This window comes from Silene latifolia, chromosome 5 (assembly GCF_048544455.1).
Source record: "Silene latifolia isolate original U9 population chromosome 5, ASM4854445v1, whole genome shotgun sequence".
Classification (NCBI taxonomy): Eukaryota; Viridiplantae; Streptophyta; class Magnoliopsida; order Caryophyllales; family Caryophyllaceae; genus Silene; species Silene latifolia.
Window position 1 is genome coordinate 26472547 of NC_133530.1, and position 17635 is coordinate 26490181.

Sequence of the window (17635 nt, forward strand, 5' to 3'; positions counted from 1 at the left end):
AACAAGATAGCTACCTAAAAATGCAAGCGCAAAACGAAATGCACCATATAGCTTCAAAAAAACCCGCTATGTGTGTGGTGTGTGTTGATAAGCCTACGTTTTGAGTGCAAAATGTTTATAACTTTCTTAATAAATCGTGTTTAAGAATATCTGTGTAGTTGAACAAAGTCTTGTATATGTGTTTACGTTACTTAACAAGCTACAACATACTACTAATGTCTTATGTATTCTATGTTACTATGTTTTTAACAATTAACCATCTAAGCAAACGGCATAGTGTTATTCGGATATCCAGGCTCTCTGCAAAGTTAAAAACGAATATTTTACCAATGGTTGTAATTTTGTTTGCAATCAATTCAACCATCAAAATAATATAATAATAATAATAAGAGTTTCATTGTGTATGACACTCAACATGCACAGACAACCGAACCAAATAAAATACACTAACATGTACATAAAATGTCAACAATTAAAATATCTTGGGAGACCGTACGCAAAGCACGCGGTGCAACCAACTAGTATTATAAAAGGTTGTGTCCCACTGCCTTAAAATTTGATACATCACAGTTTATAATAGAAATGGTGATAATAAAAATCAAAATTGATACTTATGTCAATAGAGAAATGATGGGGCATATACAGAAGATCTGTACTGCATTTTCAGGTTGTTAAACTCCTGTCAAGTTCAGAAGTCAGAGCAGGAAAACGTTGGTAGTTAACGACTTTTGCATGAACTTGCCCAGAAGTAACAAAGAAAAGATACGTCTAAAATCAAAATCAAAATTGTTTCTAAAATAATTTAAAAAATTGATCACACACGTTGACGAGAAACAGAGATTCAATAACTCACAGCTCATAATGTCACCTAACAACCCTTCTTCTTTAATTTAAATTACTTGTAATATTACCAGTAATTTCCCTTTCATTTTTGGTCAAACCCTCTTTTCATCACCTTTTTAATCACAATTTTCTCTGAGACATTTCATCAAACACATATCAGGCATTAAGCATATAGAGTTGTATTGATTATTGATTAATTATGTCTGATTTGATTACTGATGTATGGAAGAAATACCTTTTGCAGCTTCAAATTCACCCTCTTAGAACAAAGGTTGAATGAATTTTAATTATGTTTTGAGTTTTGATTTGGGTTGTTTTTTTGGTGAATTTGATCTGGGTTTAGTTCTAATTTTGTGATTATGGTTTGTTTTATGGTGATTTAAGGCAATTACTGCTGGAGTTTTAGCTGGGTGTAGTGATTTTACTGCTCAGAAGATTTCTGGGATTAAAAAGCTTCAGTTAAAGAGATTGTTACTGCTTATGGTAAACCCTCTTTGATTATATTTATTATATTATATTAATGTGCGATACTTATATGAGACGGTCTTGCAGTAATGTCTGGTACGAGTTTTTGTGTTAAGGGATCAAAGTTCACACCTTTGGTAATATGAGTGATTCTTAGATGAGACGGTCTTACAGTACTGTCTCGTACGAGTTTTTTGTGTTAAGGGATCAAAGTTCACATCTTTGGTAATATGAGTGATTCTTAGGTTTGACTGTCTCACAGTACTATCTCGTATCACATCTTTGGTAATAATAATATGCGCGATTCTTAGATGAGACGGTCTCAGTGTCTCACAATACAGTCTTGTAAGAGCTTTTGGTGTTAAGGGTTCAAACTTCAAACTTCACATCTTTGGTAGTATGAGCGATTCTTAGATGAAACACTCTCACAATAATCTCTCGTGTGAATTTTTTTTCTGTGTTAGGGATCAAAGTTCACATCTTTTTTTTTTTTTTTTTGGTCTAAACCATCCGGTAATCCGAACCACATTGGGCCGACTAATCCGGATTTCGGGGCGTGTCCAAGGATTACGGTATTTAAATCCCTCCCAATCGCAGTTGTGGGGGATCGATCCGCAGACCTCCCTACCAAGCGCAGCCCCATGCTACCACTGCGCCAACCAACGATTGGTCAAAGTTCACATCTTTGGTGATAGGGAATTTATAAGAAGTAAGTTTGATGTTGATGTTGTGTACTTGTGTGTAGGTTTATGGGTTTTTGTATTCTGGACCAGTTGGGCATTTCTTTCACAAATTAATGGACAAAATTTTCAAAGGGAAACAAGGAAACTCAACTGTTGGGAAGAAGGTAAAAAAGCTTATACTACAATCTACATATATGTATTTTACATAATGTTTGGTACTGAATTTTTGTAGTAGTTTTGCTGTAGTTTCGTAATATTGTTTTTCCTCCTAAAGGTCTTATTGGAGCAGTTGACTATCAGTCCATGGAACAACATGTTATTTATGATGTATTATGGCCTTGTCGTAGAAGGTATGTTTGCTATAGTAATCTACTTACGTTTGGAATCGCAATAGTCATGTTTATATGCCTTCTCTTAAGTCTTGATATTAGTCTGTTAAACATATGTTGGTACACCTACTTTGGGTGATGTAGACTGTAGAATTCAAGTTCTGTTTGCGACGTTGTCTGGGAACTGAAAGTGATCTTGAGTTTCTAGATTCTATCCATGAGTGGGCCTTATGCCCTTATGACCTTATGGCACAAGATCTCCTCTATGACAAGTTGATCTTTTGTAAGACCGTTGTATACTTGTATGGTACTACATACTATTTTTGTCATTAAGTGAGGTGACTAAGATGATTTCTGTACAAAGTTCTCCCTCCTGAGTCTTAACGCTACTGCATTTTGAAATTTGAAGGATTGAACTTGAGATTTGTGGTTAAACTAGATCAATCCGTCACTAGTTGATCAAAGTGCTTGGTATTTCTTCTCTATGAGATAAGTCATGTCAAGTGGTATAAATTATAGCTATATACATGGGAGCGATTGGTTTTATTGACTGTAAATTCTATTCACTTCACGATTTCCTGGACTGTTGATTGAGATATTCCTCATGTTGTACTGAATCAGGAAGATCATGGCCAATGGTCAAAAGCAAGGTTAAGAAAGACTATCCTACTGTACAATTAACTTCTTGGAAGGTAATTGATACTTTTCTCTGAATTAAATTTCCAAAATGCTATGTGAATGATGATAGTATGTTCCGGAATCTGAAATTGTATAAAGATTTTTTTAACTGTTGTATTATTTACAGTTTTGGCCAATTGTTAATTGGGTTAATTACCAGTACATGCCTCTGCAACTGCGAGTCTTGTTCCACAGCTCTATTGCTTCTTGCTGGTTAGTACATCTCTTTTTTTTTTTTTTTTTTTTTTTTGCTTGATCTGTTTCGTGTCCTTAACCTTGTAATACATGAATTTCATGATTTGGCGACAAATTATAGATTTATAGGAAATACAATCATATCGAATTGAGTTTCAAATTTCAATTTTTTATTTAAAAAAAAAAAACATGAATCAGCTGATCGGTAAGTTGATAAAAAATTTGATTGGTTTTGGATAATTGTAAAACCAATCAATCAGAATGCACAGGTTTACAGACAGCATTTTGATTATGTTTGTTATCGATTGCAGGGCAATATTCCTTAACCTGAAAGCCAGATCCACCATTAAAAATGCCTAAAATTGGAAGATAATTTTGCTGGTGGAGTTGAGTTATAGGAACTGTTGAAGCTGTTATGAATTTATTAGCATTTTCATTGTTTGTAATAGGAGGAAATCTTGTGTGTTTCTTCATTATGTACAGTATAATCTGATTTCCATACCAGTAGTTGCAAGTGATTGTGAACCTTTAATCTCATAAAATCGAATCCGATCAATAGATGTACAGGCATTCTGGCAACAATCTGGAATCCTCCCTTGCCAGTTGCCACCCCAACCATCGTCTGTGGCTACTAGCCACCACCCTAGACCATTGTTACGAGCATAGCCTCAGCCATTAAGAGTAAAACTTCCAAGTGATATTGGAACGTCTTGCCCTCGCACTTGCTAAATACTCGTAATTATATGAACAACCTGTTATACATATAGTATGACTAGTAGCAAAATAACATAACATGTCTTGGACAAATTAACTTATGTATTATAAAGTAAATAATATAATTGTAATTATGATAAATAGTTATGAAATACTAAAACGAGAGAGCTTATCTGGATAAAGAGGAGGTTGTGACGTGACTTGAGGTCACTGTCCTAAAGTCAAATATGCCCCGTTTGCTACACACGGCCTCAATGGCATTCGACCCCCAGGATTAACACAACCGCTGCGACTTCGGTGTAGGCAAAGACGCCGATGAGAACCGCCAAGATCGTTGCCAGAAAACCTCAAAGAATATTTCTTATTAAGAATGTATGTGAGAAGAATGATTTTTTGTCATCTCAAAACTGAAGGAGAATGCTTCTTTATATAGGCTAAAAAGGCTTAAGAATTAACGAAATCAAATTTTGGAAAATAAGAAAGCATGGTAAACCGGGCAATCAGTTTGGATGACCACAACAATCAATTCCGTAGACTGCGCCAATCAGTCTCGGAAATTGAACCTTTGAAAACATTAAAAGATGTTCCAAAAAATAACTTAACAAGTATTTTTACAATGTAGGACAAAAAGACTATTAAAGCCATTATTCCAACACAACCAACACATGTAAGGCTTAGCCGGTACAAGAAGTCCGAGGTTCGAGCCCATTCAAGGCTCGAAGCTCAGGAACCTGCTGGTACAATCTTGTGGGAGTATTATGGCTTGAAACTATGTTTTCTAAACTTGAGTCTGTCACCTTGATAAAGAAGGTGGATAACCTAGTATGTATGATTTACAGGCTATCACGTATACACAAGGTTGATTTGAATGGTTATGAAAGTGGAGTATGCCTTTTCTAAGACTAACCCCAAAGCCACATATCATTGAATCAACGATAAGTGCATGGCCATAATTATCATTTACTTTATATTATTTTTATTTTCTTTTCATTTCTCAAATTATTAGGTGAAAAATACCAAGATAAACCATCTACTAAGGTAACCAAAATCACAACTCAGAGACTCATAAAAATTTGCGCAAATTCTTGTTTTAGACGACCACTTTTCGTCTGAAGCTTGCATATGTGATTCTTTTATGGTTAAATGTAACCACAATGGTATAGGCAGTGTTGTAATTTATGAGGCATGAATGTACTAGTGGTGGATGGAGGAGTAGGCGCACATTTAATTAAGGCGCACCTTCTATGGTTAAATGTAACCACAATGGTAACTTATTTTCAATACTAGTCACATTTAATCGTAAAATAGTTACAAAATTCCGTCTTATTACTTTAAACCAAAATGGCCTATTTAAAGGAAGACCAATTGTAAAATTTGTATTAAGCGAATCTAATCCATTTGTGAGGCATGAATGTACTAGTGGTGGATGGAGGAGTAGGCTCACATTTAATTAAGGCGGTTCTTAATGATGAGAACGACTCCAAGTCCCAATCTAGTAATCTACTATGCCAAATTGCTAACCACTAACCATCTTAAATTAGTATGGACTATATGCCTATAGACCTATAGGCTATAGTCAATGAGTGAGTAAATCCAAAACTTAGTATGGAAGATTTAGAATCCAAAACTCTCTCTTGTTGCGTGTCCTATATTATTTGGACACAAACGTCCAACTATCTAAGTACAGAAATCAAATACTCCGTACTACCCAACAAACTCAAGGTACATAGGAGGAGTAGATGGATTAATTAAGTATTCGTGTTAAAACGTACACTCAATTCAGCTTAGAGCAATACTTATGTTCTTCGAGGGGATAGTTTTCCTTACACTTAGACCATCCCCAAGCAAGGTCGTGAAGGAGGTCGTGACCTTGCTTGGGTCACCTTAATCATGATTAAGGGAAAAATTAGCGTGACCCAGGTCGTGGCCAAGGCAAGTAAAGGTCAGTTTGTGACGCTTCTGCAGTGACCTCGACCTCTTCCATGACCTGCTAGGTGTCATGTTCTGTTTGGTTACAAGGACACACTTTAGTCTTGTCTGCAAAAGTAGCTGTTACTTTCCCTCAAATGCCTGCAATTTTCCCAAATAAAAGAAATATATGAAGAACTAATTAATAAGAAACTAAATGGAAATTATACAGTAAATCGAAACAATAAAAAATATGAGCATATAAAAAAGAACTATATTTTTAAATTGTCTACTAAATGAGCTTAATTTTGATATATTTTGACTCACTCGTTTTTTTCTATTTTCTCAAATACACCATTATATTTTTAATATTTTTATAAATAAGAAAATCAAAACAACCTCAAAACAGAAAAATAAATAAAGATAAATACATGGCTACCTGACGGTGTTGTGAAGGTGATGGTGAAGACGGTGTTGATCGACGACGGTGATGGTAATCGTTCAAGATGACGGTGCGTGAGACGTAAGCGTCCCGAATAGGAGATGTTAACGATGTTTGATTGATTAAGAAATAGAAGATCGATGATGATGAAGATCGGCTATGATGGTGAAGATCGAGTATGGTGATGCACTGAAGATGGTGATGATGAAGATCGGCTAGGATTTTTTTTAACTGGGATTCTTTGTATATCTGGGTTGGGGGTAATGATTTGGGAAAAGGGGGATTAATTTTAGAGTTTGGTTTGTTGTGTCTATGTGGTTTGACCACGTCAAATTTAGTTTTTTTTTTTTTTTTTTTTTTTGTTTTTTGTTTTTGAGTTTGTTTAATACGGAGTATTAAAGCTATCATATTGACTCGATTATTATACGGTTCAAAATAGTAATACGATTATTACATTGAATAGATTTTCGTTAAAATACAACTATAAAATTAAATTAATATTTTTACTAATATCCGAATTAAAGATAAAATATTTATCATCGACTCGTAATTACTATTTTAAAATTAAATTATTTATAAAATTATAAAAATAAAATTAAGTTATATAAATTAAATGATAATTGGAAAAAAATGAGAAGCTTTAGTGGGGTGATTATGTGAGAAATGATTGAAATTGTTGGAAAGTGGAAAATGATTGAGTTGATGACCTAGGTCGTGACCTTCTGCTTGGGAGGGTAAAAATGGGTCAAGGTTAATAAGGTGAGATTAAGAGTAAAACCGGGTCGCGACCTAATTAGCGCGACCTTTGCTTGGGGATGGTCTTAGAGTTAACTTACCAAATGAAATATTATAAATATTTCGGAAAATTCACGTGGTACCCTCGAATTTTGTCATTTTACACGTGGCATCCAACTTTTTAATTTTGTGCACATGATATCCTTGAGATTTAATTTTCAAGCACAACGTGCCTTTTTAATCGTTTTTTAGATTTTCAATGGAGCATAAATCATAGACCAAAAATCGAAATTGACTAATTTTTTTTCCAGATTGATTAACTTTTCGAGATCTATAAAATGATAAAATAAAAATGGTCATTTGGAAATTTAAGATCGAAGATATGGTTGATTTGAGATTTTCGTTAAAAAAAACCCTATGAAATGTCAGTCGACAATTTTTTTTCCTCAAATCGTAAATTATGACGAGATAATCATTTTAGGAAAAAAAATTGGCCTACTCTGAATTCCGGTCTACGAGTTATGCGCAATTGAGTTTTTTTTATAGCGACAAAAAGAGTATGTTGGGCATGAAAATTAAACACGTAGGGTATTATGTACATAAACTTAAAAAGTTGGGTACCACATGCAAAATGATAAAATTCGAGGAAACCACGTGAATTTTCCATAAATACTTTAGTATAAGGAGTATAATCCTTCCGGAATACACAAAAAATTTATTCGGCTTAAATGTTGCCCAAATTTCATATAATGGTCCATAACATTATTTGGTGGTATTCATTTCAATAAATAGGTAGATTATAGAAAATTCCGCTCAATTAATGATTTTTTCCCGAAATCGTGTACGATTTATTACTCAGTAAATTTATAAGTAGTTGTAACATTAACTCATTTATCTCATTAATTTTTGCAAATATTTAAATTTTTCGGTATTTAAGTTGTTTATTTAATTTTTTATCTTATTATATTATGCAAATCGACCACTCATTTGCATTTTAGTCTACTTGTCAATTTCTCTCATTTCTCAATAGTCAACCCTCCTTATTGATACAGTATTTGTCAAAGTAAACTATAGTCCTATACGGATGAAATACATACTCATATGTAGAGGTGGCAATCGGGTCAGTCGGGTCGGGTTTGGGTCGGGTCACGTCGGGTCGGGTCATATCGGATTCGGGTCATATCGGGTCAGCATACCCTTTCGGGTCGAGTCGGGTCGGGTTCGGATCGTTATCGGGTTGGGTCATTTCGGGTCAAATGATGTATCGGGTCGGTTCGGGTTTGGGTCGGGTCATTATCGGGTCCGATAACTTAATCGCATTACTATAATTTTTTACAATTTAGTTTTTAACCTATTATTTGGTTTAATTAATCCATTTACTAAGTCAAACATATCAATGTAAACAAAAAATCACTTTCATTTTGATCAAAATTAAGCTTAATAATTGTCGGGTCATCAATTTAATCGGGTCAGTATCGGGTCGGGTCAATATCGGGTCGGGTCTGGGTCGGGTTCGAGTCACTGATAATCGGGTCGTGTCGGGTTACGGGTCGTCATTGGGTCGGGTCGGTTTCGGGTCATAATATTTTCGGGTTCGGGTCGGGTCAGGTTTGCTCGGGTTCGGGTCGGGTCACTCGGGTCGGGTCACTCGGGTCGGATCAGGCTTGCCAGCTCTACTCATATGGCACAAATTCTCTTTATGACGGAGGGTATCCGTCACAAGGACGGGTACCATATTGTCTCACAAAAAACTCATAGGGGGTGAGAGAAGGAGCACATGGGGTGTCCTCTCTACCCATTTCCACTCACAAAATAACCGTCGCAAGATCTGACCCGTCACAAGGGAGACCTACTGCTCATATGATATGTAAATGTCTTTTGTAAGTATTTTGTATAAAAGACACTAGTGAGTCGAACCCGCTTTTTATTAAAGCAGTTAAGTCACTTCAATAATACCGGTGTTCAATAATTAAATTGAAATTATAATAGTGTCTCATACTCGACGTTAGTCATTACAAAACAACAATCTTTTCTAACACAAAAATAAAAATACATTTATTCGATTATTAATTAAAAATCTTTCAAAACATGAATAATCTCATTATATTAGTTGCCAATCCAATGCTTCTATTAAAATCACGTCCTTTTAATTTAATCACAACGAGTGATTCTCGAAAACCATAAAAATTCTAGTGCAATACAATATAAGGAAACAAGAATTCATACTCAAATACTATATATCTTATTCAATTTCCTATATTTATCAGATAAGCTAAAACATCTTCGATATAACTGGGTGTAATAATTAAAGACAAAAATCAAGACTTGGGAAGTTAAACAAATGATTAACTCAAGTAGCACGCAGTTGACTGATTCATCATGTCATCCAAAACAAGGAAGAGTTAAAGACAACCCCACTTGCACATTCTTCCTCCGATTCTTCCAATCTCTCCAATCTCTTTCCTTTTAATACCAATTTACTTAATCCTTACCACTTAAATTAACCACTTAATCCCTCAACTTTGAGAGTGTAATTTTTTTTTAACTGTTTGATTAATACTTAAGAAAATCTACCTAATTTCAGGTTAATTTTTTGGCTTTTTAATCCACTAAATATACCCAATTAGTCAAAAAGCTACCATTTTTATGCAAATTTTTAGAAAATAATAAGAGGGTAAGATTAAAGTTGGTAAATTGGTAGGTGGGTCTTTGGATTCTTACCATTTTATCATAATTTTGAAGGCTTTTTAAAGCTTTTGTTTTGCAAAAATGTTGTTTTGTTTTCAGGTTTTGTGGGCTCCTTCCATACTTTCTGTCAATCAACTGGTATACTTACTCTTTTCTCTCTTCCTTTATTATTCTTTGATTATGATTATGATTTTGATTCTTTTTCTTTTGTAATTGCTTTTTTGGATTAATGAGTAGTGTAGAAGAATTGGGTTTGTGTGCTTTATTTTGATTGTTTGTACCTTAATTTGTTGGTGTAGCATTGTTATGTGGATGATTCTTCTTGTGGTTGGGTTTACACTTACGGATATCTCCGTCTTAAACGAGAATTTGTGTTGGGTTTAAGAGAATTATGAAAAATTTGAGACTGTGATACTAGTTCTCATTTTGCCTGAACTGTATGCCTTTTTCATTCTTATGATTCTTGATGGTTCATGTTAGCCGATCCCGGATTCTTATGTGGCTAAAAGGTTTTTTTTGTTAGTTGTTACTTCTGTTGATGATCAGGGTTTTGAGGTTGTTGGAATTTTACACTTGTATCTGCATTTGTTGTGTCTCTTGTTGATTTGCTGGCTTTGCTATTCTTTTATTTGTGTCTCAAGGAGAATCTTAGAAAGCAATCTCGAAATATATTGTTTGAAGTTCAGTAATTGTGTATGTTTGTAGGACAATATTGTTACTTGTTAGTAATTTTTTAGAAGAGTTTGTCTGACGTTTGTTGTTATGTGCATTGTGGGTGTTAAAGAAAAACGTATTAGTAATATGAGAGCAAATCCTCGTTCAAAAAGGTCGGGAGTTGGTGGTAGGGTAAGGCTGAAGAAGATGATGAAATGCATTTTCTTAGGGAAGCAAATGACAACTGATGACGTAGCCGAGTCATCAGAGTCATCCTTAGCTACTCGAGACTATTCAGCCAGTGGTTATTCAGCTCGAGTGGTTGAGGCTGAAAGCAAACCCCAAACGAGCACCATTGAAGAAGCTGAGTCATCTCTCCGTGAAAGTGGTTATCTCAACTACGAGGTTCGTCTATTAGTTCCCTTTTAAAGATTGCATCATTTGTTTTTATCCATTTTGGTCCAGTGTCGCCGTGAATAAGATTATGTGCAGTCAATCTTTTTTGACGTATTTGTTACGTTAGTCTTGTATGTGACGAATCTCATATGGAAGACCAACCTAAATCCATGTTATAACTCATATGCAGTCAGTATTTGCGGTATTTTTACAGTTACTGTTGAATTAGATGGTCTCACATTTGGATAGCGTATCCTGGTTTAGTTTCTCTCTGGAGCAGCTAGTCTTTGATGTTCAATTGTACTTCATGTAACATTAGCCCTATTTTGCTTCAGCCGTAAACTGAGCTTCTCTTTAGTACAACAGTATGTGATCCAGGCTGAGAGCTATCATCTCGCATCTATTACCGAGTACTACGGGCTAGCTACGACATCTAACTGTTCTATACCCTTAGCCTTACTTTTTCACCAGTTATGTAGGTCTATCTGGCTGGCACATTGACGGTGGCAGACCCAAAAAATCATATTTTCGGGTCTTGTTCAATATTTTAATGATATTATGATACAAAAGCTCTAAATTTCAATACTTTTTAGCACAATATCCTGGCAAAATTCCCAAAATTTAATTTCGTTATCCAATGATCCGGGGTCCTATAACGTGCATCCGCCAGTACAAGCTAAGATGAGGACTCAGAGTCCAGAAGATGGTGCAAACCCCGGGATGATGTCTGACGTATCTGCATACCTAGTTCCCGCAAGATTAGTTTGAACTACTGTAGAGCCAACAGTCTTGCATTGTCTTGTTAAGCTTCAAGGTGACTATACCTGTTTGGGTGTTTAATCTAAGTAGGCATGTGGCGCTGAAAACTGACGTCGTTTGCGTGGAAGCTTTCATCCATGCAGTCGGAGCTTAAACCTATATGAGATTTATGACGCTTATAAGGAACTATTGAAAACTGAAATTTTTGAAACTATGGTATGTCGTAATATCTATAATTTGGTAACATTTACACAATGAATCTATTTAGAGTTAGCTTCTACTTTTCGGGAAACTTGTAATAAAAAGAGTAATTAAATAATACTCTGTAGTAAGGATAAGTTTCTTTCATGAACGGCTATAAGTGCAAGTTACTGTTATCCGTCAGATTTTGCTATTTAATTGTTGTACGGAATCAGGTAAAGGTAACAAAGCTTGCTAGTTACTATAGGTCGTAATATTGTAAATCTGGAAATAATTGCTAAATGAATCTATTCAAGATTAGCTTCTAGTAATCTGGGGAACTTGTGATTAAGAACGTAATTAAACCTATGTATTTTTGACACTTCACTTTGGCCACATGTCCCGTGTTGGATACTTGAAGTGTCTGTTATGACACGACACTTCGACAGTTCAGTTTAAACCAAAAAAATTGAAACCTTTGCGGAAAATAACCGTATCCGAACACTTGAAACCGAGTTGAAGTTACAAAAAATTAAACAATAAAGTGAAGTGTCGAAATACTCAGCGAGAAGTACAGGTTGCTATTATCAGTCACATTCTGCTGTTTAGGAATGAAATCATCTAGATAGTGTTTCATCTATATGACTATATCTATACATGAAACATTAACTTGTTGATTTTTTACTATATCCTCTTCTTGTTTTTCGGGCACATTCGAGCAGGTTACGAGAACGGACCTGACACTCATCCTGTTAATATTCGGCTATCTTCCAGTCGAACCTGTATTCTTGCCTCCTTTTGTAGGATAAGATTGAGTTTTTAATGTGGGATTGAAGAAAAAGACAGCTCATATTTATTCAGATAGTCCCACGAGCCTGATGATCCTTAAAAACTATCCTCAATCATTGCAAGATATTTGTTCTCCTTGACATTATCTTACATATATATCCTTTATAACTGAGTCTGAGAATTCATATCTAGAGAGAAAATGAGACGATTGCTGGCGACTTTAGGCTTTTGCGGAGTAACTCAAAAGCGTAAACCATTAACGAGGTCTTATGATTCCATCTATGATGTGCAGGAAGCCAGGGCTTTGTTAGGAAGGCTGGAGTACCAGAAAGGCAACATGGAAGCTGCTTATCGCGTTTTTGAAGGAATTGACATGGATGTTGTAAAACCAAACATCAAAGTTGCATTAACCAGAAGATGTGAGCCACAAAGACGCCATTCTAAGAGTGATTCTGTGCCGCTCATGTCACTGCATGCCATTAGTCTCCTATTTGAAGCAATTTTTCTCAAATCGAAGGCCTTGAAAGCTCTTGGAAGATTTGAAGGTATTCTTGTGTGCTTATTTATTTAATACTCGTAGTTTTTTATGAAGATGATATTTGGTAAATCAAAGTTTGTAATCTATGTGCTGCATTGCAGTTTTATCAAGATAATATTTTCTTTCCCATTGTAATTTTAAAGTAAATTGAATTTTCTAATCGATGTGCTTAATCTCATTTATACCTTGTACGAGATTTTTGGTTCCCTTGTCCCACTCTCGTATTGATTCTGATAATGAACAATAATTGAAGTATTATTTTGCGAGTTTAATAAAGCAAATAAGCAATTAGCGGAGGTTTAAATAGTCAATTGGTGATAATCTGTTCGGATTTTTTGGGCTATTGATGGAGTCCAAGGTTTTACTTGTGTTCGTTCGAGACCCACGTGAGCATTTCAAATATTTCTCTCTTGTGGATGATTTCAAAGGAGGATTCATGATAGCCGACCGAATATATATTAGAATTCGGCCTTTGATGTTGCTATTGATGTCAGTTACCAGATTTGAATTGCAAATGAAATAGCCAATTAGGAACTTTTGAGACTTAAAGGTTGAGGAATATTTCTGATCTTCTTGATGAACAATCTTGGATGCTCTTTTTTATGAAATAATTTTTTTTATTCATTTGCCTTACCCTGTAGTTTCCATATTTCCAATGGAGCCAAAGACTCATTACTCTTTGGTTATGGATTATAATGGAATAAATCAAAATGGCTCATTAATGTGACTGCGCTTCTTTCTTTTGTGAAGTAGTGGTCCTTCATGCAGTTATCGACGCAATTTTCATCTTGGGTCATTCGGAAACAGCCTCTTTGTGTTGCTAACACAAGGGAAAGGCTGCGTACATCCGACCCCCCCTTACTCCGCAATTTGCGGGAGCCATTGAGGCACTGGGGTAATGTTGTTGTTGTTGTTGTATTTGCCTTACCCTGTAATTTGGTAACTGTAGCCCGATTTATTTCAGGGAAAAGCTTTGTTGTTTGTTAGTTACTTTATATCATAAGCAACTTCCCTTGCGTTTTATGTTATCGACATCCATGATCCATCAAAACTCATAGACTTCATGTTTCAAGTGTTAGGGTCATAGTGGCCTCTTCCAAGTGTTACTCTCATGACTATGTGGATTGGGCTAATATAGGTTCCAGGATCATATTTTTTTCATTTTATGGGACTCTGATAATACTAAAGTATCGTACCCATTTGCGCTCTTTCTTGAATATGCACTGCATAGTGAAGAACTATTGCTTCATTCAATATGCGAAATTGGCGGAGCCAAGACATTTGGTAGAGTTATATAGTGCTAAGGATCGCTACAAGTACTTTTGTAAAGTGGGTTGTACATGAATATTATTGTGAAAAATAACCCTTTAGGTAATCATACTATAATCTATGGAGTGGTATGAGTTTTCGTAATGAGTGATTTGCAATATTTTTTTGCAAAACCGCCTTATGAGAGACTTTTTGAAAGATCATATATTCAAATCATATTCTTAAATCTTTTTGCAGAAGCTGCTCAATCATGCCATGTTATTCTGGAAACTGTGGAGTCTGCAATACCAGACGGTATGAATGGAAGGTTTTCCACCCATTATAAGTTTCAGGAGATCTTGAACAAGGCAGTGGAGTTGCTACCCGAGTTGTGGAAACTTGCAGGAAATCCCCATAAGGCAATTTCAGCATACCGACAAGCATTACTCTTTCGTTGGGATCTCGAAGTGGAAACTCGAGCAGGGATCGAGAAAGAGTTTGCCATATTTCTTTTGTACAGTGGCATTGATGCAAGTCCACCGATTCTTCGTTTCCAACCCGAAGGAGCATTCATCCCTAAAAACAACATAGAAGAAGCCATCCTTCTTCTGTTGCTTTTACTGAAGAAATTTCTTCAGAGAAGAATCAGTTGGGACCCTTCAATCATGGACCATCTCTCTTTTGCCCTCTCTATTTCAGGAGATTTACGGACGTTAGCCCTTCAATTAGAGGAGTTGCCGGAATATGTCATAGATAGAAAAGGAAGATGTAGGACGCTAGCTCTCTGCTATCACGGAGAAGGGGAAGATCAGGTGAGTCTGAACCTATTGAGGAACCTTCTTAACGACCGGAGAAATAAAGATTGCACCCTGGATTTGTTACTAGCTTCAAAAATATGTGCCGGAGACACTAAACTCACTGAGGAAGGGCTCAATTATGCAACCATAGCAACCAAGAGACTTGAAGGACAATGTGAACAGCTTGCTGGTAATGCCAGCTGTTTACTAGGTACTTTATCCTCCGCTCAATCAAGAAATGTTACCTCGGACTCAAAGAGGGTAGAGCTGCAATCTCAAGCTCTGGATGCATTGGCAACTTCTGAAAAGTTGGTGAAAGGACTAGATAGTAATGTAATTTACCAGCTTGCCCTTGAAAATGCCGAGCAGAGAAAGTTGGATATTGCACTTACTCATGCAAAGAAGCTTTTAAAACTTGAGAATGGCTCAAGCAGTAAAGGATGGGTTCTTTTGGCTCGGATACTGTCTGCTAAGAAGCGTTATCTGGATGCAGAAACCATTGTCGATGCTGCTCTCGAGCAAACTGAGAAATGGGAACATGCTGAACTACTGAGGACTAAAGCTAAACTCCAAATTGCTCAAGGGCAAACAAAGAATGCTATTAAGACATACACTCATGTCCTTGCAGTTCTTCAAGTTCGAAGGAAGAGCTTTGGTGTCGGGAAAAAGCATCTAGAGGTATTTTCTGTTTCTTACGTACTCCCTCCAACCCATTTATATTATCCTCATTTGATTATGCTGACAAACAATGCCGACTGACACTATTTTTTCACGATACTATTAAAAATGAAAATCGTTGTTTTGATAAATCAAACATGACAAATTTCACATTGTATATTTACATACATTTGGAGTAATCAACGTTTAAGGTTGACATTGATCAACTTCTAAAGTCAAATGAGGTCAATAAATTTGGGATGAAGGTAGTACTTGCTATACGGTATTTTTGATTTGGATATTTGTTGTGCAACTTATTCTCTAGCATCTATCTGCGTATACCGCTGCTGTCATATTTGTTCATAATGACGTTTTGATTCAAACATTCATCAAATTTGCTAAACTTTGACAGTCACACACACACTGAAAACCATTCAAGTGGGAAAATCTTTAGCGTCAATGTACTTTTATGATATGGTCAGAGAACGACAAACGTTTCATTAAGCAAGTCTGAAGAAAAAGAATCTTCTTTTTGTCCACAAAAAACCATTATATACAAACTGGAGGGTGTGGAAATGAAGTATCGACTGAATTTACTTTTCGGTTATGTTGCACTTAGAAAAGTTGAATGATACAATGATTCTTGAATTGCAATTTCTTATGGCAGAGGAGAGACCAAGGGAAAATACTGGAGATGGAGACATGGCACGACCTGGCGGATGTGTATACCAACCTATCGCAATGGCAAGATGCTGAGCTCTGTCTTTCTAAATCACAAGCCCTCTCTCCTCATTCTGCGTCTAGATGCCATTCCAAAGGTACATGCCACTTCTCTTGTATTGTCTTTGTGGCCGAGATATTTGAACTTTACCCCTGAGATCGCTCTTCGCTCCTATCAGAATTTTCATGTTTTTATTGTGCAATGAGAAGACGTGAAGTATTTTTTTCATAAATAGACTTCAAAAACAAAAATCATTCTTGCAAAACCATAGTAAAGATTGTGCAGCCTTTTGGAGGTGATAAACTACGTCTCATGATCGTCAAGATGAAAGCCCCAATGACCTTTTTGTAACTCTTGCTTTGGAAAAAACCTCCATGTGCTGTAAACAAAGAGATAAGGTTACATACATCCGAACCCCCTTACCCTGCTATTTAGGCTAGTATCCGACTCTGTGCTGATAATGCAGCTGTATTTTCAGTTCATGACTTGAGAACCATCTGTGTTATTTATGCGACAAGGATACTGAATACAAGTCACGAAATGACGCTTCTTTGAATGACATCTTGTAAACAGGTATACTCTATCAAGCACAGGGGCTTGACAAGGAAGCTCAGCAGGCATACTGGGAGGCACTTGACAAAGACCCAAGCCACGTCCCGAGCTTGATCTCTATGGCTAAAATCATGATGACGCATGGAGATGAAGCATTACCGATAGCAAGAAGCCTAGTGAGGCAAGCTATCGATATTGATAGGACAAATTACTCTGCCTGGTACACACTGGGGCTGATCCACAAGTCGGAAAGTGCAGGCACATCAGCTGTTGAAGCTGTCGAATGTTTCGAGGCTGCTACTGTTCTTGAAGAGACTGCTCCTGTTGAGCCCTTTAGATGATGCCCCCCTCCCTCCCTGTACAGGACTCTAATTGAATTTATCTCTTGGAAAATCTAGTTTCCTAGTCCTTAATACTTCGTCAAAATATGATTTTATAATGATATTGCACCCTAAGGGGGGCAATTTGAATTATGGGATTATAAAATAGCACCAAAAAAAAAATGAAAGACCACAGTTTTAAAATCCTGAAGTGTTCCGATTTTATTGCTTTTTCTTTTTTAATTAAATTCTTAAACAGGTAGCGGATTTTGTATGAGATGGTTTCATGTGCGTGAGATTTTCCTTAAAATATATTCAGCAGAATGAATTGCAGATTAACAGAG

At 36.0% G+C, this 17635-nt stretch overlaps 2 protein-coding genes across 5 annotated transcripts; both read left to right on the forward strand.

Annotated features, from left to right (window-relative positions):
• The first annotated feature begins 665 nt into the window (after positions 1-665).
• LOC141656019 (peroxisomal membrane protein PMP22-like) lies at positions 666-3763 on the forward strand. The gene is made up of 7 exons (XM_074462984.1): positions 666-1114; positions 1228-1326; positions 2054-2155; positions 2266-2341; positions 2942-3012; positions 3126-3211; positions 3505-3763. Exons 1-7 carry the CDS (start codon positions 1043-1045, stop codon positions 3551-3553), a joined length of 555 nt encoding a protein of 184 aa, XP_074319085.1. The 5' UTR covers positions 666-1042; the 3' UTR covers positions 3554-3763.
• Positions 3764-9280: 5517 nt separating this feature from the next.
• Positions 9281-17495, forward strand: LOC141657092 (protein NPGR2-like). Of its 4 annotated transcripts, none has more exons than XM_074464219.1 (7): positions 9281-9576; positions 9780-9818; positions 10465-10739; positions 12751-13003; positions 14503-15719; positions 16366-16516; positions 16993-17495. In XM_074464219.1, the coding sequence occupies exons 3-7, from the start codon at positions 10482-10484 to the stop codon at positions 17310-17312; spliced, it is 2199 nt and encodes a 732-aa protein (XP_074320320.1). In that variant the 5' UTR covers positions 9281-9576; positions 9780-9818; positions 10465-10481; the 3' UTR covers positions 17313-17495. The 4 variants fall into 4 exon arrangements, with proteins under 4 accessions (XP_074320320.1, XP_074320318.1, XP_074320319.1 ...); XM_074464218.1 differs by having other exon boundaries at positions 9403-9666; XM_074464217.1 differs by having other exon boundaries at positions 9281-9818.
• Positions 17496-17635: the final 140 nt, after the last annotated feature.